The sequence below is a fragment of the Apodemus sylvaticus genome, chromosome 15 (assembly GCF_947179515.1).
Source record: "Apodemus sylvaticus chromosome 15, mApoSyl1.1, whole genome shotgun sequence".
Classification (NCBI taxonomy): domain Eukaryota; kingdom Metazoa; phylum Chordata; class Mammalia; order Rodentia; family Muridae; genus Apodemus; species Apodemus sylvaticus.
The window spans coordinates 4,047,577-4,075,571 of record NC_067486.1 but is presented as its reverse complement, the minus strand read 5'-3'; the positions used below and the strand labels follow the sequence as shown (position 1 = coordinate 4,075,571).

The following is a 27,995-nucleotide window of genomic DNA, read 5'->3' as shown; positions in this document are numbered from 1 at the left end:
TCCACTCATTTCCTTAGATACAGTGAGAAATCCATTTGTTATTTCTTAAACGAATTTCCAGTCCAGCGTTCAGATTAAAACATTAGAAATTGATTTTTGGTTTTTCATATTTGAAATGTCACTGATTCTGTTAGGAAAAACACAACATGGCTGAGTTAAAAATGGAGAAATGTTTTTAAAAGTGATTTTTACCTGTAGTGTAATGAAGGTAATGAATGACAGGTTAGGCGGCAAAGAATTTTGGTAGCAAACTTCAATACCGCAGAAGGTTAAGGATATCTTCACATTTTACTTCTCCTTTACTCTTTTAACCATCCCTTTAAAGGAGTGTTTTTCTTTTCTTTTCTTTCTTTTTTTTTTTTTTTAAGAAACCCAACAGTAATCTGGTTTCAATTACATGCTGTAAAAATAGAATTCGTAGCCAGAAATTAATTTGGGATATTTTTATGGATCTACAATTGAGAGTTGTATGGAACTTTTAGCAACTTTATTGTCCCCCCTTTAAACTTCCTGATTTTAAAATATGAATGAGTAAATTACAGTACAGTTTCTTCTTTTCAAAAACTATTTAGTCTTTTTGTCCTTGATGGAGTGGTTGTTAGTCTCTTTCTGCCTGGATCACTTTTTACAATCTCACGCTATTTGTGGAAGGTTATCCAACTCAGACAGAATCAGAATTGCATTGGGTTTGTTTGCATTTTTCAGAAGTCGATACTCTCTTCCTTTCGACTTTGGCAAAGGTCATTTGATCTCTTTCAAAGTCTAAATGCTTGATTCTGTAGACACGGTCTGGTAGAATAATCGAACATTTTGTTTTATTTCCTAGGGAATGGCAATGGTAGGAATTTATTATTCTAACGGTACTTAGGGGTAACTAGAAAACCGTGGCAAATAAAGGCTTGGTCCTAGCGGGCGTAAGCCACTGCCAGTTCCCACATTAAGGAGCCTGTGGAGCGGTAGATGCTCCCCTAAGAACCATAGAATGCCGGAATCAGATTCGTTCTAAGTGCTAAATAAGGCCAAACAATAAAGCCTCCGCGTTCAAGCTGAGCGGGTTAGGACTTCTCAAATGTTTTGTGCAGTCTCTGTACTGTGGGTGTGAGATTGTTTTAAAAGTGCGTTGAAAGCATTTGAGAGCCTGGCTCAGGAATCAGGCTCTGAGCATGGTTACCTGCAGTCCTTATGGTCCTGGGCTTTTAGTCTCTCACCTAACAAATATGCACAAATATAGTTTTGTCTCAGGACCCTAGGCATGCTAAGCAAACCCCTTCCCCTGAGAGCAATTACCCCACCCCCACCCCAGCCCTTCTCATTTTAATAGACTCCTCCAGTCCAGAGTCTTCTGGTTGCTGGATTCACTGCGAGATGTCTAACCGCAGTCTCTCACACTGTTTCTTTCTCTTTACAGACTCTAGATGGATTTGTGTTTGTGGTGGCCTCTGATGGCAAAATCATGTATATATCTGAGACTGCTTCTGTCCATCTAGGCTTGTCCCAGGTAGGTACTGTCTGATTCTGTGGACCGCTGAAATATTAAATGTTAACAGTCCTGACAGCGTTGCCCAGCCTGTTTATGCATGCTTTTATGAATGAGGATGATCTATACTTGTGAAGCCCCTCCCCACCCCCATGGACTTTCCTCAACTTGCATTTTACACTTTTTACTTTCTGTTTTCTTTGAGGTTAATGTCAGTTCGTCTCAGCTGTGGTCAGCCCTGTTCCGAGATCACTTTTTACCATCTTCTTAAAATCAGATTTCCTGATCTGTCACTTAGTAATGTGAGGTGGTACAAAACAAGAGCTTTCCTAAGGGGGACCTTTCTGTCCGTGTTCACTGTCTGCCTGTGGTATCAGGCTTTGCCGTGGAGCAAGAGGCAGGTTCTCTTTCAACCTGGGTTTGTGTAGCATTCACCCGGGAGGCTAAAAGGGAACGGTGGGTGGGTTCATGGGTTGTTCCCATGGAATTCAGGGTCATTTTTCCTGAGGGGTTTTTTTCCAGTTCGATGGTTGCTTCAGTAAGCATTTTATACTCTGTGACAGAAAGTCATAAAATTCAGCTCACTACTGTTGGCAAGGTCCTGATTTCTTCAGAACTTATCCCAGAGTGCAATTCCTTAGAAGAAGAGCTGGGCTCCGCTTGTCTATCCCCAGAGAGTTTGCTGGGGACTAAAGGCACATCTGGTGGGGGGCTGGGAGAGTGGGGGGCTGGGGGAGTGGGGGTGGGGGGGTGGGGGGGAGAAGCTGAAAGCTCCCTCCCATTCACTCCAGCCATGGCTCTCGTCACAAGACACATTGAAAAACCTTGTTCTCTGACCGATTTCTTGGATGTTTAACATGTCTGACTACTCTGTCCCTCGATGTCTCTTATGCCTCACGTCACTATGAACACCTTTCCCACATTCCTGTCTGTCTTGTTTTCTTTTGTGACCCACTGGGTTTAAAACTGAGGGCTTCTGTGTGACTCCTGGCCTGAGGCTACTCACTGGAGCCTGGCAGACTCACCTGGGAGTAGACAAGTAAAGTCGAGGACTCTCAGGGATCAGAACCAATAGCTCGGCACTGGGGGTGGAGCCTCCAAGTCCCTCCACGCCTGTATTCCAGTCTGACTATCCGGTTGATAGGGCCTTGCTGTGCAGATCCAGCGCAAAGGCATTTTATAGCAGCAACACAGTTGCTATGAGCTGGGGATGGCAGTTGTGCACATCCAGAAGATGGGTTTGCAGCCTTTCTTCATCTTCTGCCTCTTACTGGCTCTTTCCAGTCCCATCTTCCACGGCGGCAGCGCTCCGGACCTTTAGAGCTAGGATGTCAGCATTACTTATCTTGAGCAGCTACGAGTCTGTGAGTCTGCGCAGTCGCAGTCACCACCCTCCCAGTGGAGAGATGCTTCTCTGAGGCTGAGAGGAACATTTGTCTATGGCTATAAATACAAACATTAGAAGCTCGTTTGCTCGTTTGGGAAGTCACAGTTTTTATATAGGTAGGAACTAAATGTTTCTCTATATTATGAGCTGTCAGTGTAGCCAATGGTGGAAGATCCTGGAATTCGTGATAAATATGGAGAATGGACTCTGAGAGACACCCGAGGGCTCTGAACTGCAGGCTTCTTCCTGTAGTTAAGCAAAAATGAGGCTTCTCATTTCCGACTTTCTCCTCCCTCCCTCCTTCCCTCTCTTCCTCCACTCCCCTCTCCCTTCCCCTCTTCCTCCTCTCTTCTTTCTTAAAATACGATCAGCTCTTCTGAATACAATTCACTAAGGCTTAACTCTTGTGCCTACTTGACTCATAGGATTGACACACTTGTAAGACTGGAAATGCTGTTGACAACATGAGATTTACTAGTCTATAGGGCTGGGAGCAGAGCTCAGAGGTAGACCAATAAGTGGACTAATCCTCAAAACAGGAAAGAAAAGGAGAGGGGGAGGCAGGGAGGGAAGGAGGAAGAGAGGGGAGGGGGAGAGAGGGAGGCTGTATCTATAACCACATTTCCGTTGTTATAGTTCTATGAATTTCTAGATCATCATATGCAGAAACAGTCGGGGCCCTTTAGCTGTACTCAGACTGGTTTACCACAACTCTTGACGTGATCTGTAGTCACACGACCTTGATCAGGTGATTTTTTCACTCTCATTTGTGATCTGTAAAAACCACTGCAAAACCACTTCAACAATGTCATAAACAAACCAAAGCATTCCGTGCACTTTTAGGCTGACAATCAGCAACTTTTAAAGTAATAAAATCACTATTGTTGAATATACTAAACTTAGATCTGAGCTCCCTAGCAGTCAAAACAAATCAATTTTACAGTTTTCACTGTCTAGTGAGACAGGCACCTCGTGTCCAGGAACCATAATTTAGATAATAAAGTAAGGCCTCCAACCCTCTCTCAAGTCAGGGACTGAACGACCATCTTGTAACTTATTAGCAGCAGCATCTGAACCCAGGCTAGAGCCTTTGGCGGGTACCTGCTGGAACTGGCAGGTTATTTGGAATGTGGTGGCTCAGCCTAGGTCCTGGGGGAAGCCTAGGGTTGTCCACTGCTTCCAGTGGGTGGCTTGGTCCACCAGGCAGTGCCTCCTGGTCATTTTTCTCTTTTCACATGGGAAATAGGATGGACTGGCTATGAGCACTCTAATTAAGAACAACCAAAGCATGGGCTAGGTGACAGATCTGCGCCCTGCTCCTGATTAACTCTGCTGAAGAAAAGCTAGGCAACCTCACGAGCTGGGTATCACGTTTCCTTTTGATCAGGCCCAGAAATAAAACTTGGTAGCATCACTTTTGAAAGGGGAGAGGGACCACATGCTACTATGTTGCAAGAAGGCTGTAGGGGATACCTTTTGATTTCGCATCCCCTGAAGAAAGACAGATTAAATAGAGTGAAGCCAAACCAACTGTGTAGAACAACTGGTTTCTTCCTAAGTGAGTCTGTGAGCCCCAGTCAGCAACATTAAAGACATAGCAACTCGGTCGGCTGCTGCCTTTGCTACTGGGGATCTCCTTGTTGTCTGAGGATCCGGGTGAGCTGTTTAAATAAGCAACAACAAACTCTCCCCACCCCAACCCATCTCCTGCTCAAGATTAACACCACAGAGGAGAGGGAAAGCCAGGCAGATTTGTACTGTATAAAAAGATAAGTATTGCATGGGATACTAAGTCAACTACTTTTTTAAAACATGTTTTGCACACTCGGCTGTAGTGAGACATACCTTTAATCAAACACTCAGATAGAGGCAGGAGAATCTCCGAGTTCTGGGTCAGCCTGGTCCAGGGCAGCCAGGGATACACTGAGAAACCCTGTCTTAAAAAACGAAAATGACAAACATGTTTTGCATCCTGGAAGTTATTACTGTAAGTAGCAACTGACAAACATCCATGTTATTAAGTCATTAATTATTATTATTATTATATTTATTTACAGTTGGTTCTCTAACAAGATCACTAGAGATAAAAGTGTTGGGGATGGGGGTGTATCTCAGAGTTAGGCATGAGGCCTTGAGTTTGATCCCTGAAACAGCACAACTCAGTGAAGTAGTGTTAGGGAGACTTTCTGGAGTAAGCTTAGTACTCTCTGAGGAGTGACAGCCAGTCTTTCATAGGTTCTAGTTTCGTGGTGCCATTCTGTGTTCAGAGAATGTCCAGGTCACACTCAGTGATGTCATCAGCAGATGACGCTCCTGTGGAGTCCAGGTCACACTCAGTGATGTCATCAGCAGATGACGCTCCTGTGGAGTCCAGGTCACGCTCAGCAATAGAGCGCCACGAGAAGCACAATCAGCTCGGAGCCACAGCTGTGTGAAAGTTCACAGAAAGGGATTGTCCCATCGGAATGATCTGTTTGAGGTAAAAATAATTCTTCACGTGTAGCAAGTCCATCTCCATTTAAAGACCATTATTACATTCTAAAAATAAATGTTAGAATAAGAGATCTATTTCAAGAGATGAATTTGTTCCTTTATTTTGCTTTCCAATTAGCAAACAAATGTGATCACTGCTGTCAAAATCTGGTTTACAAATAACAATGAAGGGAAAATAGAGCCGTGTGTTCATTTTAAGTATCCATATGGTTTAAATCTAACAAAGTTATGTTCCACAACGTCCAGGTAACCAATACTCATTTTCAAGGACGTGTACACATATGTGAAATAGCTGTTTATGGGACACATAAAGAAAAATGGAATATTTGCGAAGGATGCCAGAGACTGGCTAATAAAAATCGTAGCCATGCTGGTCGGGGGCACGAGACAGAATCCTTTCACTTCGGGAATAAAAGGCAATGACTTATATTTGTTTACATAGCTCGAACCCTGAACCCCAAACCATCTTAATTTAAAAATCTTCATCTACTACACTCAGCAAATGCCCGGGCAGAGCCTAGCACATTTCTCAGCAGCCGAGGGACTCTGCCTTGCTAAGCAGACCCTTCCTTCATCATCAGATGTATCATATCAGCTTTCCCGGCAGGAAGAAACTATTCAGCAAAGCATTAAAAAGCTCTTAGTGGGAACACCACCGCTTTTGTGGTCAGCAGAATTTTACAGACACTAAAACAGCTCATTGAAGTCCCGTTTTAATAAGGCTGAGATATGAGACCTGAGGAGTTTTGGTGAGACAAATACATATCTTTAGAGTTACATATAATTCAGGGGCTGGGGTAAGATAACTGCATTTCTTTCAGCATTTAAAAGCATGGACACATATATAAATACAGGAAACACCGCGTCAGCCATAATTTTGAGTTAAGGTCTGCACTGTTATATATTACTCCATATTTTTTCTCTGAAGACATTTCCGTTGTTGAAAGGTTATTGGGGTTCCTAGACAATCCCATTCGTTTTATAATGGACCCCAGAGCTCAAAAATGCCAAGTTCTTCATCCACAAATCTTGGAATGCCTTGTACTTCCACCCGTCACGAGAACAGAAGCCTTGAAACTAGACGAGGCAGTTTAGTTAAAGGGCAGGTTAGTTAAAAGGCAGGTTAGTTTAAGGGCAGGTTAGTTAAAGGGCAGGTTAGTTTAAGGGCAGGTTAGTTTAAGGGCAGGTTAGTTAAAGGACAGGTTAGTTTAAGGGCAGGTTAGTTTAAGGGCAGGTTAGTTAAAGGGCAGGTTAGTTTAAGGGCAGGTTAGTTAAAGGGCAGGTTAGTTAAAGGGCAGGTTAGTTTAAGGGCAGGTTAGTTAAAGGGCAGGTTAGTTAAAGGGCAGGTTAGTTTAAGGGCAGGTTAGTTAAAGGACAGGTTAGTTTAAGGGCAGGTTAGTTTAAGGGCAGGTTAGTTAAAGGGCAGGTTGGGTCTTCAGCAGAGTCTCTAAGATACTTGTCTACAGACATCACTTGAATATTTTTTTTTCAAATGGAACTTCAACCAAGACTAAATGCTTACTTCCTTCAGAAAAAAAATCAAAAGAGAGAGAACAATTGGACAATATAAAATCCATTCCACCTCTGGTTTGTTTTTAAATAAGCTATTGGAATTAGGGGGTAAAAGGGGGGCAGGTGGATGGGGTGGTGGACAGGTGGGTGGATGTGTGTGTACATGTACATGTGCGGGTGCATGTGCGCACGAGCACGCGTGTGTGGCGTGTGTGTGTGCACGTGTGCATGTGCCGGTGTGCGTGTGCATGTGTGTGCACGTGTGCGTGTGTGTGTGCGTGTGTGTGTGTGTGTGTGTGTGTGTGTGAATGGATAGGGAGTTGGTGGAGGGAAGGAAGCAAACCAGAAGTTAGTGTTTCAGCAGTTGGCTTGGATCTTTCCATCGCTTGCACAGTGAACCCCCCCAGACTCCTTCAGAGAAAGGCGATGTTCCAGGCTCAAACAGCTAGCTTTGGGGCAGCTGGTTATTCAGACTTTTTAGGAATTAACAAGAATGTTGTGCAAGAAAAACTGATTAATTTTTATTCTTTTTGTTTGTTTGTTTGTTTGTTTGTTTTTTGTTTTGTTTTGTTTTGTTGAGACATTTCTCAGGGTAGCCCTGACTGTCCTGGAACTTACACTGTAGATCAGGCTGGCCTCGAACTCAGAAATCCACTTGCCTCCACCTCCCAAGTACTGGGATTAAAGATGTTCCTGGCAACAACTACTGCCTGACTTAATTTTCATTCTTAATTTTTTAATAAAACCACCTGGCTGGGGGAGATGGCTCAGTGGTGAGGCTGCTTGTCACCAAAGCTGGCTGGTGACCTTGCTTTTCAGACAAGTTCAACTCCCGGAACCCATATGGTAGAAGGAGAGAATCAAATCCAACAAGTTGTTCTATTTATTTATTTATTTATTTATTTATTTATTTATTTATTTATGTTTTGTTTGTTTGTTTTTCTTTGAGACAGGGTTTCTCTGTATAGCCCTGGCTGTCCTGGAACTCACTTTGTAGACCAGGCTGGCCTCGAACTCAGAAATCCGCCTGCCTTTGCCTCCTGAATGCTGGGATTAGAGGCGTGTGCCACCACGTCGCCAACAAGTTGCTCTGGTCCCCACATGTATGTGCCTTCCCCCAGTGCAGGCACAGAACATGCTCACACACAAATAAACAAGCAAGCGAGAGTCAGCTGTAACTCATGCGTGATTTTGAATAAGGCCCTGCGTTTTCACAGAGGCAGGTCTGCCCTGGGGATGGTTGTGAAGCCTCGGATTTAGAGTGTGAGGGTTAAGTAGGCCAGGGAGGAGTTCTCTGCTTGGATGCCCCCTGCCCAGTTCGGATTGTATATTATCCGAAGCAAAGATTCCAGGGATGATGAAGAAAACAGACCGGTGGATGCTGTCTGTGAGGTTAGGTGTAGAAGCATGGTTGTGTCAAAGGAGAAGTCACCCTCACATCCTGACAAACTGGAAGAGCTGGGTAAGGAGGATGGGGAGGCAGAGTGGCCTCTCCTTTGCTTCTTGGCCTTGGGGCTGGATGCTAACGAATGTCCAGTCCAGGGAAAGCTTGTCACTAGGCTGCCTCCTGAGGTGGCACAGTCAGATTCCCGGACAGATGGTCCTGTGACCCACAGTGCTCAGCGCCAGGCCTATCCTAAGGACCACTCACAGTATCTGAAGCTGGGGACAGCACCAGGCACACAGCTTCTCTGTTGTCTTGGTTTACTTGGGCTGAGAGGTCTTCAGACCCACCTAAGGTTCTTGCCATCCGGAGGCACTTTGTGAGTACGTTGAGTTTCTCCCAATACTGACTGGGCTTTGAGGGCTGCTGGCTCTGGTGGAATTAACCCCACCATTCCTGCGGCCCCCTAAGTAATACTAGATACGCTGACTCAATACTTTGGATTGTAGTTCTAAAAATAAGGCCCACTGCTACTGCACAGGAGTCTACTCCAGGGCCCTGTCCAGCATGGCTGTCACCTAGGGCCTGCTGTGGAGTTCCCTGTGGGGTGTGTCTGGGATGTCTAAAAGTTGAGATAGCGACTTCGACCTTGGAGAAACAACTGCTGCTTCATGTTTCCTAAGCCCCACCCCTCTTCAGGTCATAGGTCATTCAGAGAGACCCAGCCACACCCTGGGTGTGTCCACAGAGGAAGCATGGTTAGCTTGGACCAGGAAGGTCAGAGCTGTGTTCCTGGCAACATCGGGGAGCTCTGGCTGCGCCTGGGGCATGGTTCAGTGCTGACACAGAAGGGCCTTTGTCTGAGTGGCCTGGAACTCTTCCTCTCAGCTGGTCAGCCTCTCCAGGGTGGACATGACTCCCCAGGGGGTGCAGAACGCTCAGGGCAGCTGGTCTCCAGCTGGTCATTCCCCTTGCTCGACATGTAAGTGACAGTGGGACAGAGGCAGCTTTAGTGTTTGGAGATGTTCCCTGTCTGAAGGACACTGTCCAAGCCTCCAACCACGGGTGCTGCCGCCCCCTTTCAGTTTGTCCACCGTCCCGTGCACCTCTTCCACTTAGCACCCTCTGGAAGCCCAAGCCTGTGTCCTTGGCTTTTTCTGGGGTCAGAAATAGGGGCCCAGTTCAGAGCTCTGCAAAAAAGAGCTCGTTTCTACCTCTGCATTTGGCTAATGTGTGAGCTTCAAGGAGAGCAGAGTCCTGTCCCGCATGAGTGAGCCTGTGGTACACCTGGCCTGTCTTCTTCTTTCCCCTTGCACCCCCTCCTGAGAGACCTAAGACACGTCTGATCCTTCCGTTCCCTGGCAGGTGGAGCTCACAGGCAACAGTATTTATGAATACATACATCCTTCTGACCACGACGAGATGACAGCAGTACTTACGGCCCACCCGCCGCTCCACCATCACCTGCTCCAAGGTTCGTCCTCCACAGCTCGGGGAAACTAGAATGAAACAAGGTCATGCTCTTACTCTAAAGAGAGGGTTTGCTTCTGCTTCCGGGAGAGTTAGAGTAGGGAGAGTCAGAGTAACAGCAGCTACGGTTGTGCCTCGGGCTGTTTGCTGGATCAGTTATGAAGCCCCTACTATGTACCATACGCTGTTCAGCATTGCGTCACAGGCCGTTCCCCTCGTAGGCTCCTGGTTCAAAATTCCAGCGCAGCCTGTCCCAAGCCTAGGCCCACCTGCTTCTTCCAAGGACAGAAGCAGGATCTGGGGAATGCTAGATACCAGGGGGAAATCATGGCTGTGTAAGTTTGCATTTGTGATTGGAGGCTTTTGGCCATTCTGCGATCATCAGAACCCTGGCTTTGCTGCCACTGACTTTAAGATATTTAAAAAGATGTACAGGGTCGATGGTTGGGAACTTTCTGAGTGATGAGGCCCGGGACTGAATCTTAATTGAACACAGTAAATAAACAGGTACTTATATTTATAGTGGCATGTTTAAATATGTTGGTAATTCTTTACCCACATAGCTAGTTTATTTTTGTAATCTATTTTTTGCATGTGGAAGTATTATGAACAGGGACTTTAGGTTGTGTGCCATGGCATAGATTGGTTTAAAAACCTTGGGCATCACACACACACTCTCTCTCTCTCTCTCTCTCTCTCTCACACACACACACACACACACATTTCCTTAAATTACAGTCATGATGAGTGCTGGGAAGACAACGCGTATTCTAAAGGCCCCAGCCTTTCAACTCTCCCTGGCAGCCCCATGAGGCATGGGTCTCCTTCTTACCTGGGGCTACAGTTAATGGTGTGGCCAAAACTTCACTGTATGAGGGCTGGGGAAGGGGGGAAGGAAAAGGCGGTAGAGGTTCTGCAGGTAAAGGCGGAGCCCTAGGTAGATAGAAAGGCTTGGGGAAGGGTGTTCCAAGATGACAGTTATCTTAGCAAGCTAGGATGTTTCAGAGCTTACCCTGCAGCTGCCAACAGGTAAATCTGTCCCTCCAAGCTGTGCCTGGCATTTGCTATCTGCTGCCTTGATGGAAGTTAGATGCTTCTGGGCCTTTTCATGCGCCACGCTGGTTGGCACCCGGTTCTGTGGCCTGTGAAAGGGTCCGTCAGGCTGACCCATTGGTTTCCAAGGTTTTTTGTTTTTTGTTTTTTTGTTTGTTTTCATTTTTTGGTTTTTCGAGACAGGGTTTCTCTGCATAGCCCTGGCTGTCCTGGAACTCACTCTATAGACCAGACTGGCCTCGAACTCAGAAATCTGCTTGGCTCTGCCTCCCAAGTGCTGGGATTAAAGGTGTGTGCCACCACCGCTAGGCTGGTTTCCAAGGCTCCTGCAGTGGTCATGTGTGGAAGGGTTCAGGCTGCTTTCCCATAAAGTCTTGGAAACGGTACCAGGATGATCACGGTTTCTTGCCTTCCCCACTTAGACTTTGGTTGTGGACAGGGCTCTGTGTCGGGGTCTGGGTGTGGGTCAGGAGGCATTTGGCTGCTGCATCTGCTCTGGGAATTTGTGGGTACAAAGTTGGAGGCTGTTGGAGACACCAGCAGGACAGTTACCATCTAACGGCACCTCTGCTTTCAGAGTACGAGATAGAACGGTCTTTCTTTCTCCGAATGAAGTGCGTCTTGGCAAAAAGAAACGCAGGCCTGACATGCAGTGGATACAAGGTACACGGGGCTCCTGGTGGGACCAGGAAAAGGCTGGCAAGGGTCTTCACTGTGTGTCTCACATTCAGCAGGAAGCCACCGTGTCACCTCTGCCAGGACAGAAGTCTTGAGCAAGGCTCAGTGTGGATTATGAGCCCAAAGACCTGGCACTGTACACAGATGTTCCAGGCTGGTTGGATTTCATCATATAAGACCAGGATTGTCATGGCTTAGCGTAGATTTTTGTCCCCTTGTCTGCGAGTTCCGCTTTGCACACCACAGGTCGGCTCCCCTGGACCAGTTGCCCTGTGTTTGTTGAGCATCCTGGACAGGGTCGCAGGGCAGCAGTGAGCAGTTGCCCCACAGAGATGTTGCTCTAACTACTGGAATGCTCAAGTGAACCTGGTATTGAAGAGCGTGTTCCCCGATAACCACCGGGGCCCTCCCAGATGCCAAGCTCAGCCCTCTCTGTGGCACTACATCCATCTGGCCACCTGGGCCTTCCGAAGGGAGTGACGCTGGCCTTGTTTCATCCTGAAGCATGGGAGGGAAAGGGAGAAGGATGGCGTGCACAGCTGAGGCTTCTTAGCCTAGTCCTAGGAGAATTTCCCTGCCAGATATGGCCCTTGCTGAGGTTAATTAGCAAGCTAAGAGTAGATCAACGACATGGCCGGTTGGCAATAGTATGCCTCAGGTTAGAGACAGGGCTTTCCAGGTAGGAGGGTAGGATGGGGACAGTCTGCCAGGGATCCCTGCAGGAGTCTCTGGTACTGTTTTTCTCTGGGGTGGGAGATGAGGGGGAGGTGGGAGTTGAGGGAGGGGGAGGGGGGGGACAAAGCTGGAGGCAGCAGAACTGCATCCCTTTTCACTTGTCCCTTGGAAAAGGAGGGGGAAGGGTTTCAGGGTGCTGTGAGGCCTTTGTGCTTTGTGTCTCTTTTTGCAACACCCTTCTCAGCCTGCCCCCCCTTCAACAGCCTGCTTTCTCAGCAGGTGATCAGTCCCCGACTCCTCCTTTGACCTTGACCCTAACCCCACTCCTCACTTTTGCTTTCCGTGGTTACTTTTTGTACAACTGGAATTAAACCTAGCACCTCCAACTGTAAATGCTACAGCATCTGTTTGTCTTGTCCTTGGTTACCCTGTGGGGAAGGTGGGGGAACAGGCTAGACTGGAAGGACTTCAAGATTTCTTCCAGCTCTAAACAGTGTAGATTTGTGAATCCTGTAGAAAGAATTTTTGAAGAGAATTTGGGTGGGTCGTGGGTTTGGCTCAGCTGTAGAGAGCTAGTGCTTGGCACACAGGAGCCCTAGGTTCGGTCCCCAGCACTGCAGAAACTGGGTGTGGTCTCAGCACCTGGAACCCCAACACCGGGCGGGGGGTGGATAGAGGCAGAAGGATAAATTCAGGGTCATATTCCACTATTTTGTGAGTTTAAGCTTAGGCTACATGAGACCTGGCATGGTGTGAGTGTGTGGGTGGAGCCAGAGACAGACAGAGACACAGAGACAGAGAAAGATAGAGAGACAGAGACACACAGAGAGAAACAAAGAGACGGAGTCAGAGAAAGATAGACAGGCCCAGAGAGACACAGAGAGACACAGACAAATAGAGATAGAGAGACAAAGACAGAGACAGAGGCTAGAGTTCAGATGACCACTGTTGTAACAACCTTGGTCCTTGCAGGATTACACATGTTTCAATGGCAAACACACTTCACCATGGGTGGGCGGATGGTGAGCCCGATGCCTCCAGGTGTCTCCTTTGCCCTGGGAACTGTGCAGTCTCTCCAGTGCGGTCTTTGGTTCTCTAACCACCACCTGGTGACTTATTGTTGAGTAAAACTCGTATTGTAAACAAATTAAAGGTGAACACTTTAGCCCGGGGAGTCAGCTCAGGTGGTAAAGTCCTCGCCAGGCAGGCACGAGACCTGAGTCTGGATTCCCAGCACTGGCCAAAAAATGTAAAGATTTTACCTGGAGAATTCCTAATTCCCTGGAGTGATGAGCGATAGAAATGCCAGGCTGGATCCTGTTAGAAGTTGGAAAACGTTTTAATTGCGGCACATGCTCACAGAAAGGCAGCCAACCGGTTCCTTAGTGCTCCCTGTTCTAGTCTCTAGGGAAACTTGGGGTGGGGGTTACGTCCAGGTCCCCCAATCGTTAGTGAGCCCGGGGCAGCCCATCACGCTTAGTGTGCTAGTGAGCCCGGGGCAGTCCATCACACTTAGTGTGCTAGTGAGCCTGGGGCAGTCAGTCCATCACGCTTAGTGTGCTAGTGAGCTTGGGGCAGCAACGTGCCTACTGTGCACCTGATTTTATAAGAAACAGTTGGGATTATGGTTGTTGTTGTTTTTATGTTTTTGTTTTTCTAGACAGGGTTTCTCTGTGTAGCCCTGGCTATCCTGGAATTCACCTCTGTAGACCAGGTTGGCCTTGAACTCAGAGATCCACCAGCCTTTGCCTCCCCGAGCTGGGATTAGAGGCATGGGCCACCACCACCTGGATGCAAATCAGGCATTTTAGGAATGCTGACTATACAGCTCAACAGAAACTTGGCTGGAGGATGCTGTAGCACTTCAAAAACAAGCAAATAAACAAAGCCCAAAAAGTTAAGGCAGAGCAGTGGTGCCCTCTGAGCCTGTGCCCTCCTTCCCAGGTCATTCACTGCAGTGGCTACTTAAAGATCAGGCAGTACATGCTGGACATGTCCCTGTACGACTCCTGCTACCAGATCGTGGGGCTGGTGGCCGTGGGCCAGTCGCTGCCACCCAGCGCCATCACAGAGATCAAACTCCACAGTAACATGTTCATGTTCAGAGCAAGCCTCGACCTGAAGCTCATATTCCTGGACTCCAGGTGAGTCCGCCCCTTGCTGTCCCCATTGCTCCGACTCCCCAGAAGGCCCCAGGGGTGGGGACCGAACCTTGAGAGCTACATTGTTGGGGTAATAACTAGAACGAGAAAAAAAGACCTACTAAAGGTGTAGATTAGCAAGGAAGTTGGTCATGAAGGGAAAGAATTCAAGACAGATGTAAGATGCAAGAACTTGTTTTAATTAATTGCTTAATGTTTGGGTCATAAGTTTGTGATGAGCATCAACGTTATGATGTAAGAGGGTCCTCCCTCCCTCCCTCGTTCCCTCCCTCGTTCCCTCCCTTTTTCTCCCCTTCTCCTCCCCTCCTCCTCTCCCTTTCTTTTGAGACAGTCTCATGTAGCCCAGGCTGGCCTCAAATTCACTATTTCCCTGAGCATGATCTTAAAACCCTCCAACTCTTCGTCCGGAGCGCTAGGACAGGCACGGAGCGCTAGGACAGGCATGGAGCGCTAGGACAGGCACGGAGCGCTAGGACAGGCATGCATGTCACATTTTGTCCCCCCCTCTATCTTCTCTAAAAGCCGTAACTTCAATTCTCACTCATCTCTGCACCACACCGGCAGGGCTTTGAGATAAATGATATTCCACTCTGAACAGCATGTGAAGCTCCTACCTCTGTGACAGCCACCTAAGTCAGTGGTGACAGCAGACAGCTCCCCTTCCACGTGTGGACACTTGGTCGGTGCCTAGGCTGGGGAAGGGAAGGTACCTGAGGCTTTTGTTCAGGAGGCCTTGCTGGAGCAGCCTCTGATCTTACCCAGAGAGCTTCAGGTCTCAAGAGTTAAATGGTGTTTTGGTTTTGATTTTGTTGTTGTTGTCGCCATGGCTATCCTGGGACTTACTCTGCAGCCCATGTTGGCCTTGAACTCACAGAGATCTGCCTGCCCCTGCCTCTCAAGAGCTGGGATCAAAGGCATGCGCCATCGCAATGGGCCTCAAAAGTTTAACATTTGAGAGCCAGCAGCTATATTTTTATGGACATCTGAGGTGTTTTGACACTGGCATGCTCCCCGTTCTGGAATGATCCAGTCTTCACAGATCTTGAAGCCTCACCTGGTGTTGCCTTCTTCTGTTGCCCTTGGGTAAAAGCTGTCGGCTGTGCCCACCGCGAGGTATCCTGCAAGCCTTCAGGAAGATGAAAGTAGCCAGCAGGTGTGAGGCAGCTGAGAGCGCGAAGCCTCCTGCTCACAAGGCCATCGTGCCGCTTGGCTGCACAAGCCAAGGTCCTTCCGGGAGCTCCAGGACTCAAGCAATCCTCCTGCCTCAACCTTATGAGGAGGTGAGACTACAGGCACGTGCCCCTACTCTGGGCTACTGATTTTTTTTCCGTTTTTTTCAAGTTAATGAAAAATAGTGTGAAGACTCACATCTGTAATTATACTACTTGTAAGGCCGAGACAGGAGGATTACTGAGTTCCAAGCCAGCCTGAAGCAGATTCAGAGCTAGTTTGGGCTACAGAGCAAGATTGACGCAAATAAACCAAACAAACAAAAACAAAAACAAAACAAAAACAAAAACAAAACTTGCACAGGTAAACTCCAGCATTAAAATATGCCGTAACCTTGACCATCCCACCCACGTTTTTGGCTCTTTATCGAAAAGAAACCAACCCATCTGGCCCAGGGTGGGGCATGAGATGGGAGCTTAGTCAGGGTTGATTCTCGTGTTCTTCAAAGTGATTCAAAGGATCGAGAAGTGAGAGAGATAGCATTGCAGAGCCACCCTAAAACTCCAGGCAAAGCCGAAATGGAATCATTGGCCTGCACCCTCCAGGATGGTGGCATGGTGGCAAGTTCTGTTTTATTTCCTGCAGAAGCAAGGACTGCAGGTGTGGGGGAGGGGTGCAGGTTGTGTCAGAGCCTGGGAAGGATGGTGATGGGGGCCATCCAAGGTCAGCTGATTTCTTCCTCTCATTGCCTCTATCATAGTTAGGGTTACCACTGCTGTGATGAAACACCATGACCAAAAAGCAAACTGGAGAGGAAAGGGTTAATTCAGCTTACACTTCCAGACAGTAGTCCATCACTGAAGGAAGTCGGGACAGGAACAAGGCAGCTCCTGGAGGCAGGAGCCGATGCAGAGGCCGTGGAGGTGCTGCTTGCTGGCCTTCTCAGCCTGCTTCTTATGGGACCCAGGACCACCAGCCTAGGGATGGTGCCGCCCACCATGGGCTCGGCCCTCCCTCATAATCACTAATTAAGAACATGCCTTCCAGATGGATCTGGTGAAGGCATTTTTCTCGATTAGGGCTTTCTCCTCTCTGATGATTCTAGCTTGTGTCAAGTTGACATGAAGCCAGCCAGCACAGCCTGCTTGTATTTTTCAGACAGTTCAAGAAAACCCCAAGAGAATTTCTCTGATGAATTCTCTCAAAGAGGAAAGAAGTGGCTGTGTCCCCAGAGGAGCAACTGGAAGTCTTTTCTACTTTCCAGCTCACAGTGCTTTGAAATGTGGAGGTCTTTTCAGGGAAGGGTGTAGGCTAGCTCAGAAGCCAGGCTGCTGTCATGTAGGAGACATTGAAGAGGGTTGGGACCCTTCACTGTCGTGTCTGTTTCTGTCTCCTTGCAGTAACATGTTTTTGAAAGCCTGTTAGGCTAGAGCCAGCTCTGGAGGGATGGCCCCACATCAACAGTGGAGAGAGAAGGTGTTGGCTTAGGTCACCCAAGTCCCGGGAGCAAGGGTGGTGGGCATCGGGGAGCAGCTGCTGGCCACTCGCCCGGAATAATCCCAGCACAACTGAATTTACTGGCTTACCCTGACGTTTGGATCCTCAGTGGGTTGTGATATTCGGGTTGAAACTATAGCTGATGCTTTGGCTAAGGTCGGGTGAGGCCAGCGACGTTTGGGGGTTGGCTGATCCCTCTGACAGGTTTACGGACATTGGAGGTTTGAAGAAACCCAGGAGGGCACCCTGCCAACCAAGCCTTTCCCTGGCCTTTAACTTTTAATGTTGGCGAGTGGTTTGAGGAGAACATAGTACTCGCTCGTGTTTCTGAGTCTCTGACACATTCGTGTTCTTGCTAATTTAGTCCAGTGACCCAGGTGCTACAGAAGCCTCTCAGTCCACGCTGCAGAGGGACCTGGGCCACTTTTGGAGTCAGCCGCTGTCTTTTACCCTTCCTCCCACCCAGTCAGACTCAACCAGGACTGCAGTTCTAGGTGACCCTTGGAGAAATCTCCAGAGTCCTGAACAAACAGAGCAGGAGCCAGCGACACCCCGACGTGCTCACCTGAAGTCCTGTTCCCTCCCATCTTAGAGGAATGTCAGTGGAAATATACGTGCAACTGGAGAGTTGTCCCAGGGAAATCCGAGGCTCCGAGAGATGTAGGAGCCAGGTCTGAGCAGACTAAAGCATGAAAACAGGGTCACGTTTCCCAGTTCTGTCTGTGGCTGGCATTTCGCAACTGGCAAGCAGGGCCCTCAGTGCCAGCCTTCTTCCTCGCCGCCCCCACCCTCCGCCATCTCCTGAGCTGACTCCTCCCACTGCCATGCTGCTTTCGGAATCCTTCCTTACACCCTTTCATCTGTTCTTAAATATCTGTCGCCAACATGCCTGGGGCCACCTACCTCTTTTAAGGACACAGTTCCCAGCTTGGTTGGGCCAAGTCTATAAAGCGGTACCACCGCCACACACAATTTCACCCACGGAAGGGGCAGCCCAACGTGGTATGATGAGGGCTTAGCTGCTGACAGCCATTTCTCTTCAAAGCGCTGACGTGAGAAATGAATATGTCTGGGACTTGTTGAGAGCAGAGGGATCATGTCGCTGGCTCACTGGGACAGCCTTCCACTCCGGAGGAGAGGGAGCACTTCCACCTTCCGGCCAGAACATTTGCAGTTATCGCGCTGTGTTCTGGGGGGTCCACGGATAATCCTTTGTGGATACCGGGCTTAAACGGAACTCTGTGAGTCTCATTAGTAAAACCCACCCGACTGTAGGATCTGGAGACGACCACCATGATTGACAGTACCCAGTGTAGAGCAGTTATGTAAACAGCCAACCCAGACCCAAGAAGTGGAAACGGCGTTAGTGCCCACCAGCAGACAAAGGAGTAAGCAAAACACGAACCGTGGCCTCTACACGAGAGAGGATAGCATTCAGTCACAGAGAGGAGTGCTCTGCCACATGCTGCAAACGGCAGTGGACCTGAAACATGCTATCTGTATGAAGGAAGAGGACGAGAGGGCCACATGCAGCAGCACTCTAATTCTGCAGCACAAGTTCAGGGAGACAGGAAGTTGGATGGAAGACAAGGGTTGTAACGGAAGGCCTGCTGGTGTTGGGGGGGGGGGCGGGAGGACGGTGGGGGGGCGGGAGGACGGTGGGGGGCCGGGAGGACGGTGGGGGGGCGGGAGGTCGGTGGGGGGCCGGGAGGACGGTGGGGGGGGGGCGGGAGGACGGCTGGAGGTGATGTTTTGAAGGTGAGGAGTTTGTTTGGGAGAACCAGGAGGTGTGGGAAGGTGATCATGGTACAGCGTGAATATTGTAAGCGCACATAGGTAATTCACTAGACCTTGCACATAAAATGGTAAGATAGTAAATATTATGGGATGTATATTTTATTAGGATTAAAAAAGGCAAAGGATCCGGGGAGATGGGTCACTGGGCAAAGTGTCTGCTGTGTACGTGTGATAACCCGAGCTAGGGTCCCCAGGAGCCGCTTACGAAAGCCACACATGACAGTGCAGCCTATAACCCCAGCACTGGAGGACAGAAATGGGGGTTTGCACACAGTAGGCCACACACAGAACAAAACAGGTCCTCACAGGCCCCCGGAGTGGCTCTTCCCCATCACATAGCTGTGTCAATGGTCCGATCAAAGGCTTCCCTCCCCTCAGTGCCCGCAGATAGGCAGGGTTCGAGAAAAGTTCCATTGCTAGGCCGTCCCAAACATGCTGCTATCCCGTGGTTCCAGAACATTCTCACTCCCAGTTCTACAGACTACCCTGAGCTATGCTTCAAAGATTTTCTTCCTGTAAAAAAGATCATTCCAACACTAACCCCTCCCCCCAGCCTCTTCACACGTGATTAGTTGGCAAAGCAAATACTGGTTTAAAGGGAATTGCCTGAGAGCAGCTTGACTCATGGGACAGCCATCCTTCTGCAGGGTGACAGAGCTCACGGGCTACGAGCCACAAGACCTGATCGAGAAGACGCTGTACCATCATGTGCATGGCTGTGACACCTTCCACCTCCGATATGCACACCACCTCTGTGAGTATCAAGCCACCGGGCCAAGGAGCCAGTCAGGGTGGAGGTACTGAGGACAGGGAGGGGACGAGCCTCTTACACGTGTAAATCATAAACTCTAGTGTGACTCCCCTTGCCTCTTGCTGATGACGCACCCCCATCCCCACCCCCCACCCCCGCTGCCTTTCTCTACTGCTTCCAGGCATGGTCTTAGTGATGATGTCAGACTCCAGCGGTCCTGGGTTCATAGATTATGGACATGGAGGTCCGGTAATCTATGGGATCTGGACTCCAGTTATGAACACCAGCAGTATTAGTATAAGAACAGGATGGGACCCTTAATATGTATGGCCAGGCACTGGATTACAGAACTAAGTAGAGGAGCTGGAGAGATGACTCAGTGGTTAAGAGTCATCTCCTAGAGGTCATGAGTTCAATTCCCAGCAACCACATGGTGGCTCACAACCATATGTAATGGGATCTGATGCCCTCTTCTGGAGTGTATGAAGACAGCTATAGTGTACTCCAATATATAAAAAGAGGAAGAGGAGGAGGAAGAGGAGGAGGAGGAGGAAGAGGAAGAAACTAAATAGACTACCAACAGTGAGAGAGATCTTTGCTTTACTTTTAAGGATATTGAAGTTCAGAGAGGTGATGCTATTGCCTGCGGCTAACCCTCAGCGGAGTTCAGCATTTGAGTCTTGCCCCATGGGAATGCCAGAGACACCTTCTGTTCTAGCACAGGGCAGGATTTGATTTGCCCATGGAGGCAGTTTCTTGACCTAGGGCTTTGGGGAGGGTGTGTACAGAAATGTCACTTCTTCAGGACTGCAGAGAATGATTTGATAGGATGAATTACGTTGTCCTGCTCTCCAACCACTTCAGGCCGAAGCAAGCCTTGGGGACTTGGAGGATGCAGATGCTTGGGCAAGTTGGGGGCTTCCAGGCACGGCCTGGGCCATGTCCTGGGTGTATGTTTTGTTCTGGATCTAGAGATGTTAGACGGTATTGGCTGGTGTCTGTGGAGGTGGTGTGCAGATCCAGGGGCTGCCTGTCCTCTTGGCTATGTGGTGTGACCGAGGGATGGTGACTAGGACACCGTTTGGGCTGCTCTCCTTTCCCCATGTTCACAGGGAGCCCTGCCATGACCAGATTCCTGGCCCCTTGGCACACAGATGAGGAGTTAGAAACTGTGTGTGAGAGCATGCATGTGTGTCTGTATTTTGTGTATGTTATTTGCACATGTTTATGCACATATATAAAGCTATATATGCATATGTATGTGTATGAATGTGAAAGCTAGGGGTCTAATGGGAAGTTTCCTATCTCCGCATTTTGACCAGGACCAGAGGGAACTCTGACTGGAGTTGTCTGTAGGCAACACAGAATCACAGGCCCTGGGTTCAAGTCCCAGTAGGATCAGAAGTTCAAGCATTTTTTCCTTTCCCTTTCTTTCTTTCTTTCTTTCTTTCTTTCTTTCTTTCTTTCTTTCTTTCTTTCTTTCTTTCTTTCTTTCATGTGGTGTCTATGCATGTGTGTGTGTGTGTGTGTGAGGGGGGGTTGTTTTTTTTTGTTTTTTTTTTGTTTTTGTTTTTGTTTTTTTTCCAAGACAGGGTTTCTATTTGTAGCCCTGGTTGTCCTGGAACTCACTCTGTAGACCAGGCTGGCCTTGAACTCAGAAATCTGCCTGCTTCTGCCTCCCAAGTGCTGGGATTAAAAGTGTGCATCACCACTGCCCGGCTGAGAGAGGGGGTCTTACTGTGTAGCTTGGCTGTCCTGGAACTCACTCTGTAGAGCAGCTGGCCTTGAACTCAGAAGTCTGCCCGGCCTGTCTCTGATGCTGGGATTAAAGGCCTGTGACTCCCAGCAGGGCATCCTTATCTGTACAGAGAGTGTGTGACCAGCTTGGGAAAGTATTGGGACCCCACTGGCTGCTGCTGGCCCAGCTGGGCCTCAGTCCTGGGGTGCTCTGGGAGCCAGGGGAGCCATATGCCTCCGCACGAAATGGGGCAAAAGAAGGAAAAGCTGCCAGCATGTCTATGCGCGGTTCCTGTGGTTCTCCGCTAAGAACCGCTTATGAGTGACATTAATCCCCTGACTCGTTCCACGTCTGGTCAGACTGTGCTTTGCTTAAGGAGAAAGAACTCCAGCAGGAGAGCAGGTGCCTACAGCTGTAAGCGCCACCAGCTAGTCCAGAGCCCAGAGCCCAGAGCCCACTTCTCAGTCCCTCCTCAGCTGGTTCCCGGTCTCCTGTACGCAGAAGCCTCTCCTGGGCCTGTCACCTTCCCTGTCTGAGGTCCCTGTTCACTAACGGCCATGACCTCACTGCTCTCCTCACAGACCCTGCTCCGTGAAGAGTGAAGGGCCCTGAGCCCCCCAGCCCCACCCTGCCCTGGCCCCCCAGCCCCACCCCGCCCCCCAGCCCGGTGGCCAATGCTGTTACCTTTCCTTTCACAGGAGCACTCAGCTGTGTTTGGCTCCTTAGAGCCCACAGAAGGGACATAACTTTTCTTGAGGACCCTGCTGTTCACGATGTTTAGATCCTTGTGGGGACCAGATGAGTTTTCTGGGGCGACCACAACAAACCACCACAGCCCAGAGATCTCTAAGGAGAGACACTCATTTCTTCACAGCTGTGGGGCACAAGTCCGATTCAAGGAGTCCTCTCCTCGGCATCTTCCGCATGCTCCCAAGTGCTCGATCCTCTCTCTGTTCCCACCGTCCCATTATCTTATAAAGACATTGGTCATAGCAGGTCAGGGCCCATACCTTGTGCTTCCATATTTACCTCTCTAAAGTCATTGTCCCAAAATGTCACCTTCTGAGGTGCTAGGGGTGAGAGTTTGAGCTCACTGTTTGGATGACACAGTTCAGCCTGTAGCAGGGACGTTCTTTACTGATCCTATGTCAGCTGTGGTGTGTAACTTGGTAGGAAAGCCCTATTTCATGGAGATATCACTTCCTATGACGTCATGGGGATGAGAAAAGTAGATGAGGCACGGAAGCACTGTAAATACCACACTCTGTGGCCTCGTCTGTGTTCACGGCACGGATCCCACCCAGGCCAAGCAAATGTGCTGAGAAGCCAGAATTAATCCTGAGCAGAAAAGAGTAGGTGAAATGGCTGTCACACAGTAGGTTCACGGGGATGGTGTCACACAGCAGGGTCACAGGGATGGCTATTACACAGCAGGGTCAGAGAGATAGCTGTCACACAGTGGGGTCACAGGGGTGGCTGTCACTTAGCAGAGTCAGAAGGATGGTTGTCACACAGTGGGGTCACAGGGATGGCTGTCACACAGTGGGGTCACAGGGATGGCTGTCACACAGTGGGGTCACAGGGATGGCTGTCACACAGCAGGGTCACAGAGATGGCTGTCACACAGCAGGTTCACAGGGATGGCTGTCACACAGTAGGTTCACAGTGATGGCTGTCACAGTAGGTTCACAGGGATAGCTGTCACACAGTAGGTTCACAGGGATGACTGCTACACTGCAGGGTCACAGGGATGGCTGTCACACAGTAGGTTCACAGGGATGGCTGTCACTCAGCAGGTTCACAGGGATGGCTGCTACACTGCAGGGTCACAGGGATGGCTGTCACACAGTAGGTTCACAGGGATGGCTGTCACACAGCAGGTTCACAGGGATGGCTGTCACACAGCAGGTTCACAGGGATGGCTGTCACACAGTAGGTTCACAGGGATGGATGTCACAGTAGGTTCACAGGGATGGCTGTCACTCAGCATGATGAGGTGGCTGTCACACGGCAGGATTACTATATGCATCTTCGCAGATGTTCCTTGGGGCCTCAAGGAAGCTGTATTTCTGCTTCTCAACCTCCCACACAAAACACTTTCCCGTATTCAAACAAAACACCTGATTGTTCGCTCTAGTTGGAGAAGTCAGACTGTCTCTTTGGTAGAATGTTAGAGGAGAGAAGCCGGTCAGACAATAGTGCATGTGTGTGGAGCCCCATCTGTCGGCCAGAGTGCCTCAGGAAAGGTCTAACCTTTGCAACTGTGTGTCAGGGACTATGATGATCCTTCTACAAATGAGGAAACTGAGTCACAGGCTGGTTGGTAGAAGATTGCGGTTTGAGCAAGAATGTGCCCACGGGCCCATTTTCTTAAGTTAGGGTTCTCCTAATTTCTGTGTCTCGCCTCTCCTCTTTCTGCTGTGTGTGCATCCTCGAGCCACATTTCCCGGCAAACCTTTCATTGTCTACACAGAGTTCCGCAGCCTCAACCTTCCCCCCTTGAACACACAGGCCCCTCCAGAGAAGCTCTTGGTCTTTAAACAGGATGGCCACGAGTCTTCCTGCACGCTGCTCTGTTTGCTTCATGCGCAATTCCCGCAGACCCTGTCCCTCCAAGTGAAGTGTGTGGCTCGGGGAGCCGCCACACTGCTTTCCAGAGAGCTCTGAGTCACCTGCCACCAGTCCCAGGCAGCCCACCACCACCCTTTGAACCATTTTCAGTGGGTTTTGGAGCGTTCATAGTGCAGCTGACACCTTTATGTAACCCCTGACACTGCCGGCCTCTCTGGAGTGGCCGCTCTGTCTCCTTTAATCCTGCCTTTCATCTTTTGGATCCTGCAGCAGCCTATGGGCTTTGGCCCTATGGGTTTGCCTACCGTGGGCATCTCACAAAAACAGCACCGTGCAGTCCCTCCCTTTCTTTCTGAGTACCTGCTGGGGGGCACCTGCGTTTGAGTCAGGGAAATCGAGTGATCACTCTCTCAGCTTTTGCTTTTATGGTTACTCTTTGGAGGTTTGTGCTTCCGGCGCACAACTTTTAGGTCTGAGTGCTTTTAGTAATCATCATGAGGTTTCTCTGTGTATTCAAGTGTGTGTTCATGTGCACGCATGTGTTCACGTGCACGCATATGTTCATGTGTCTGTCTGTCTGAGTGTCTGTTTGTCTGCTTTGTTTGAGTGTGTATCTCTGTTTTTTCTCTCTCTCTGTTTCTGTCTGTTTTGTCTGTGTGCGTGTCTGTCTGCTTTCTCTGTGTGTGTCTGTCTAGTTTGTCTGTGTGCATGTCTGTCTGCTTTCTCTGTGTGTGTCTGTCTGTTTTGTCTGTTTGTGTGTGTCTGTCTGTTTTCTATGTGCGTACCTGTTTTGTCTGTGTGTTTGTCTGCCTGTTTTGTCTGTGTATGTCTCTCTGTTTTGTCCATTTTGTCTGTTTGTGTGTGTCTGTCTGTTTTGTCTGTGTGTCTGTTTGCCTGTTTTCTCTCTGTATGTATCTGTCTGTTTTGTTGTGTATGTGTATATGACTGTGTCTGTGTGTGTCTGTTTTGTCTCTGTGTGTGTATAACTGTTTTGTCTGTGTGTTAGTGTCTGTCTGTTTTGTCTGTGTGTCTGTGTTTTTGAGTGTGTGTGTATGTGTGTGTGTGTCTGTCTTGTCTGTGGGTGAGTATCTGTCTGTCTGTCTGTATGTCTGTGTATCTGTTTGAGACATGCTCTTACACTGTAGTTAGGCTGGTATTCACTGTTACCTGAGCTAGCCTCAGACCCGTGGTGATCATCCCATATGCAGGTGAGGCACCCCCACAGGCGGGATAAAATGGAGCCAGTTTCATCCAAATATATAAGAATAATCATAGATGTTTCAGAGATTTTATTTCCTTTGACATTTGACATGAAAAGCTGAGAATCTTTTGACTATCAATCCACACTATTTCCCGATGTATCAAAACGTCTCGAAGCAGTTTTTCCTGTGGCTGACACAGATCGATCATGAACTCCCAAGAGTGCCTGCAGAGGGCTGGGCAGACAGGGTCTCTGCTCGCTTTGTAGATGTGTGTGAGCTGAATTTGTGTTGGATATGTACCTTGTTTTGTGTGGGGGTCCTTTAGCACAAGCTAGCTCCATCACGGCCTCTGCTCCTTGGGCCTTCTACCCGGGTCTCTGCTCAGGTGGTTTCCAGTAGGGGCCCCAGGCCAGCCTTGACTTGAAGAGCAGAAATGTTCTAGAGCAGGGGTGTGTGTATGTATATGTCTATGTGTCCGTGTGTGTGTGTGTGTGTGTGTGTGTGTGTGTCTGTGTATGTTTCTGTATGTGTCTGTGTGTGTATGTCTGTGTGTGTGTGTCTGTGTGTGTGTGTCTGTGTGTGTGCCTGTATGTGTGTCTCTCTCTGTGCCTCTGCATATGTCTCTCTGTGTGTGTCTGTGTGTGTCTATGTGTGTCTGTGTGTGTCTATATGTGTGTATGTCTGTGTGTGTGTCTGTGTGTGTGTCTGTTTGTGTGTGTGTCTGTGTGTGTGTCTGTTTGTGTGTGTGTCTGTGTGTCTGTATTTCTGTGTGTGTGTCTGTGTGTGTGTGTGGGGCCTGTGTGTGTCTATGTGTATATGTCTGTGTGTGTCTATGTGTGTGTCTGTGTGTCTGTGTATGTGTGTGTGTATATGTGTGTGTCTGTGTCTATGTGTGTGTATCTATATGTGTGTGTCTGTGTGTGTCTCTGTCTTCATGTGTCTCTGTGTGTGTCTGTGTGTGTCCATGTCTATGTGTGTGTGTGTCTCTCTCTCCATGTGTCTCTGTGTGTGTCTGTGTCTATGCATGTGTATGTGTCTATGTATGTGTGTCTATGTATGTGTGTGTGTGTGTGTGTGTGAATAGCTGCCATGCCTTCACTCAGCTCTCTGCTCTCCACTGACCGCCCGCAGCTCCTGGGTTTTCCTTCCCTCCCAGTCTTCCCCCCATCTGCCTACCTGAGGTCTACCGGGGAGGAGTGACGGTTTATGGGTGCCTGCGGCTTTGGGGATGCTCCACTGCCCAGCGTTTTGCACCCATGCATAGAAGGTGGGCTCCTGGGCCCCAATCCCGAGGTCTCTCTTACATGAACAGCACGGGAAATTAGCAGCCCGAGGAAAATGGGTAACTGGGAAGAAGCTATAAACTCGAGGAGGGAGCGGGCTCTCCATGAACACACACATCCAGACAGATGGCTAACATCAGCACCAATCTGACACTTGGTCGGATGCACTGAAATTAGCGTTCTGTTTAAACAACTAAGTCCTTCTGCCCATTAAAGCTTTTGGGGATTAAAACATAATTGGGAGCATTTTGGATACTAAAGAGCTAATCAGATCTTACCACTCTGCAGGTACCGGTAGTGTCTGGGGGCTTTTTTCTTCCCTGAAAGCAGTGACGGTTAAGTCAGGGCTCTTAACAAGAGGGGAGGGGACTGTGCAAAGCTGTAGGTGACATTCCTTCATGGGAACATGTGTGTGTGTGTCTTGCACACCCACACGTGTGCATGTTTGTATGGTGAAAGCCCACCTACCCTGTTAAGGCCCTCCCATTGCCCTGGAGGGCTCTGTCAGGGGTGTGTCAGGGGGAGGGCAGGACCTTCGGAGCTCCAGGATTCATGCCACCTCGTCCTTACAGTGCTCGTGAAGGGCCAGGTCACCACCAAATACTATCGGCTGCTGTCCAAGCTAGGCGGCTGGGTCTGGGTGCAGAGCTACGCCACCGTGGTGCACAACAGCCGCTCCTCCCGGCCTCACTGCATCGTGAGCGTCAATTACGTCCTCACGTAAGTCAGCGCATGCGTTCTTCTCCTTGTTCTCTCTTCTGTCCCCATCACACTGCTTCAAGAAGTGTCTCCTCCTGTTCCCGTTCTCTGGACGGTTTGCCTCCCTTTTCGTTTTACTGGAAAGATCTGGTAGACTGGGAGCTCCCAACCATTAACATGTGCCCGGGAGTGGCAGCAAGGATGATGGGGGAACCTTGCTCGCAGGATCATAGCTTATTAGATCCTGGGGCTGAGCCCGAGAGAGGGGCCCGGGAAGGCACAGAGTGCCAAGAGGGCGTGCTCATGTCCTGTGTCAGCCGCACACATCTCTCTGTGCTTCTCCCTTAGGGACAGACACTCTCTCCCATTTTTCTGTCTTCCCACATATTCTGTCACCAATGTGGTTAGATATTTGGTGCCTGGAAGACACCAGAGTTTAACTGGAAAAAAATATTGCTCTGAGACAGGGTCTTGTCATTAGTTCAGGCTAGCCTCTGCATCATGACTTCCGCATTCAGTCTCCCAAGTACTGGGGCTTCAGGAGTGGGCCACCGAAGAACTCAGATGCAGACATGTGTAAGTCCATAGAAGTCACAGGCATACCTTCCCGGAACTGGCTCAGCGTGTCCACTAAAGCTCTTGTTACGGAGTCACCGTGCACCGTCTCTTAGCCCTAGCCTCCTTTGTGTCCTGAGCCCTGAGAACTCAGACCCCAGGCTCTTTCACAGAGCCATCACCAGGCTACCAGGTGCCTTAGGAGGCTGATCTGGCAAAACTACACGGGAGAAAGTGCCTCTGCTCTGTCATTACCCCAGCCAGGCCTGGCAGCATCTAGCAGTAACTCTCCTTGGGAATGGGACTGTGCGAGCTGAGCATGCAGGCCCACACTGTGCCGAGCTAAGCATGCAGGCCCACACGAGCAGTGTGAAAGCAGGCCAGGCCAGGAGCTGGCTCCCGCAGGTCCATCCCACCAGGCTTCTGGAGCACTGGCCAGAG

The 27,995-nt window shown here is 49.2% G+C and overlaps 1 protein-coding gene across 1 annotated transcript in view; it reads left to right on the top strand.

The window, feature by feature from the left end:
* The window catches only part of Sim2 (SIM bHLH transcription factor 2), a 41,544-nt gene that overhangs the window by 9,931 nt on the left and 3,618 nt on the right, over positions 1 to 27,995 (top strand). The window contains exons 3-8 of the mRNA XM_052158751.1: positions 1,409 to 1,498; positions 9,619 to 9,727; positions 11,354 to 11,439; positions 14,074 to 14,273; positions 19,403 to 19,509; positions 26,873 to 27,020. Of these exons, the coding sequence (XP_052014711.1) occupies positions 1,409 to 1,498; positions 9,619 to 9,727; positions 11,354 to 11,439; positions 14,074 to 14,273; positions 19,403 to 19,509; positions 26,873 to 27,020 (740 nt within the window). The remainder of the gene's footprint in view (positions 1 to 1,408; positions 1,499 to 9,618; positions 9,728 to 11,353; positions 11,440 to 14,073; positions 14,274 to 19,402; positions 19,510 to 26,872; positions 27,021 to 27,995) is intronic.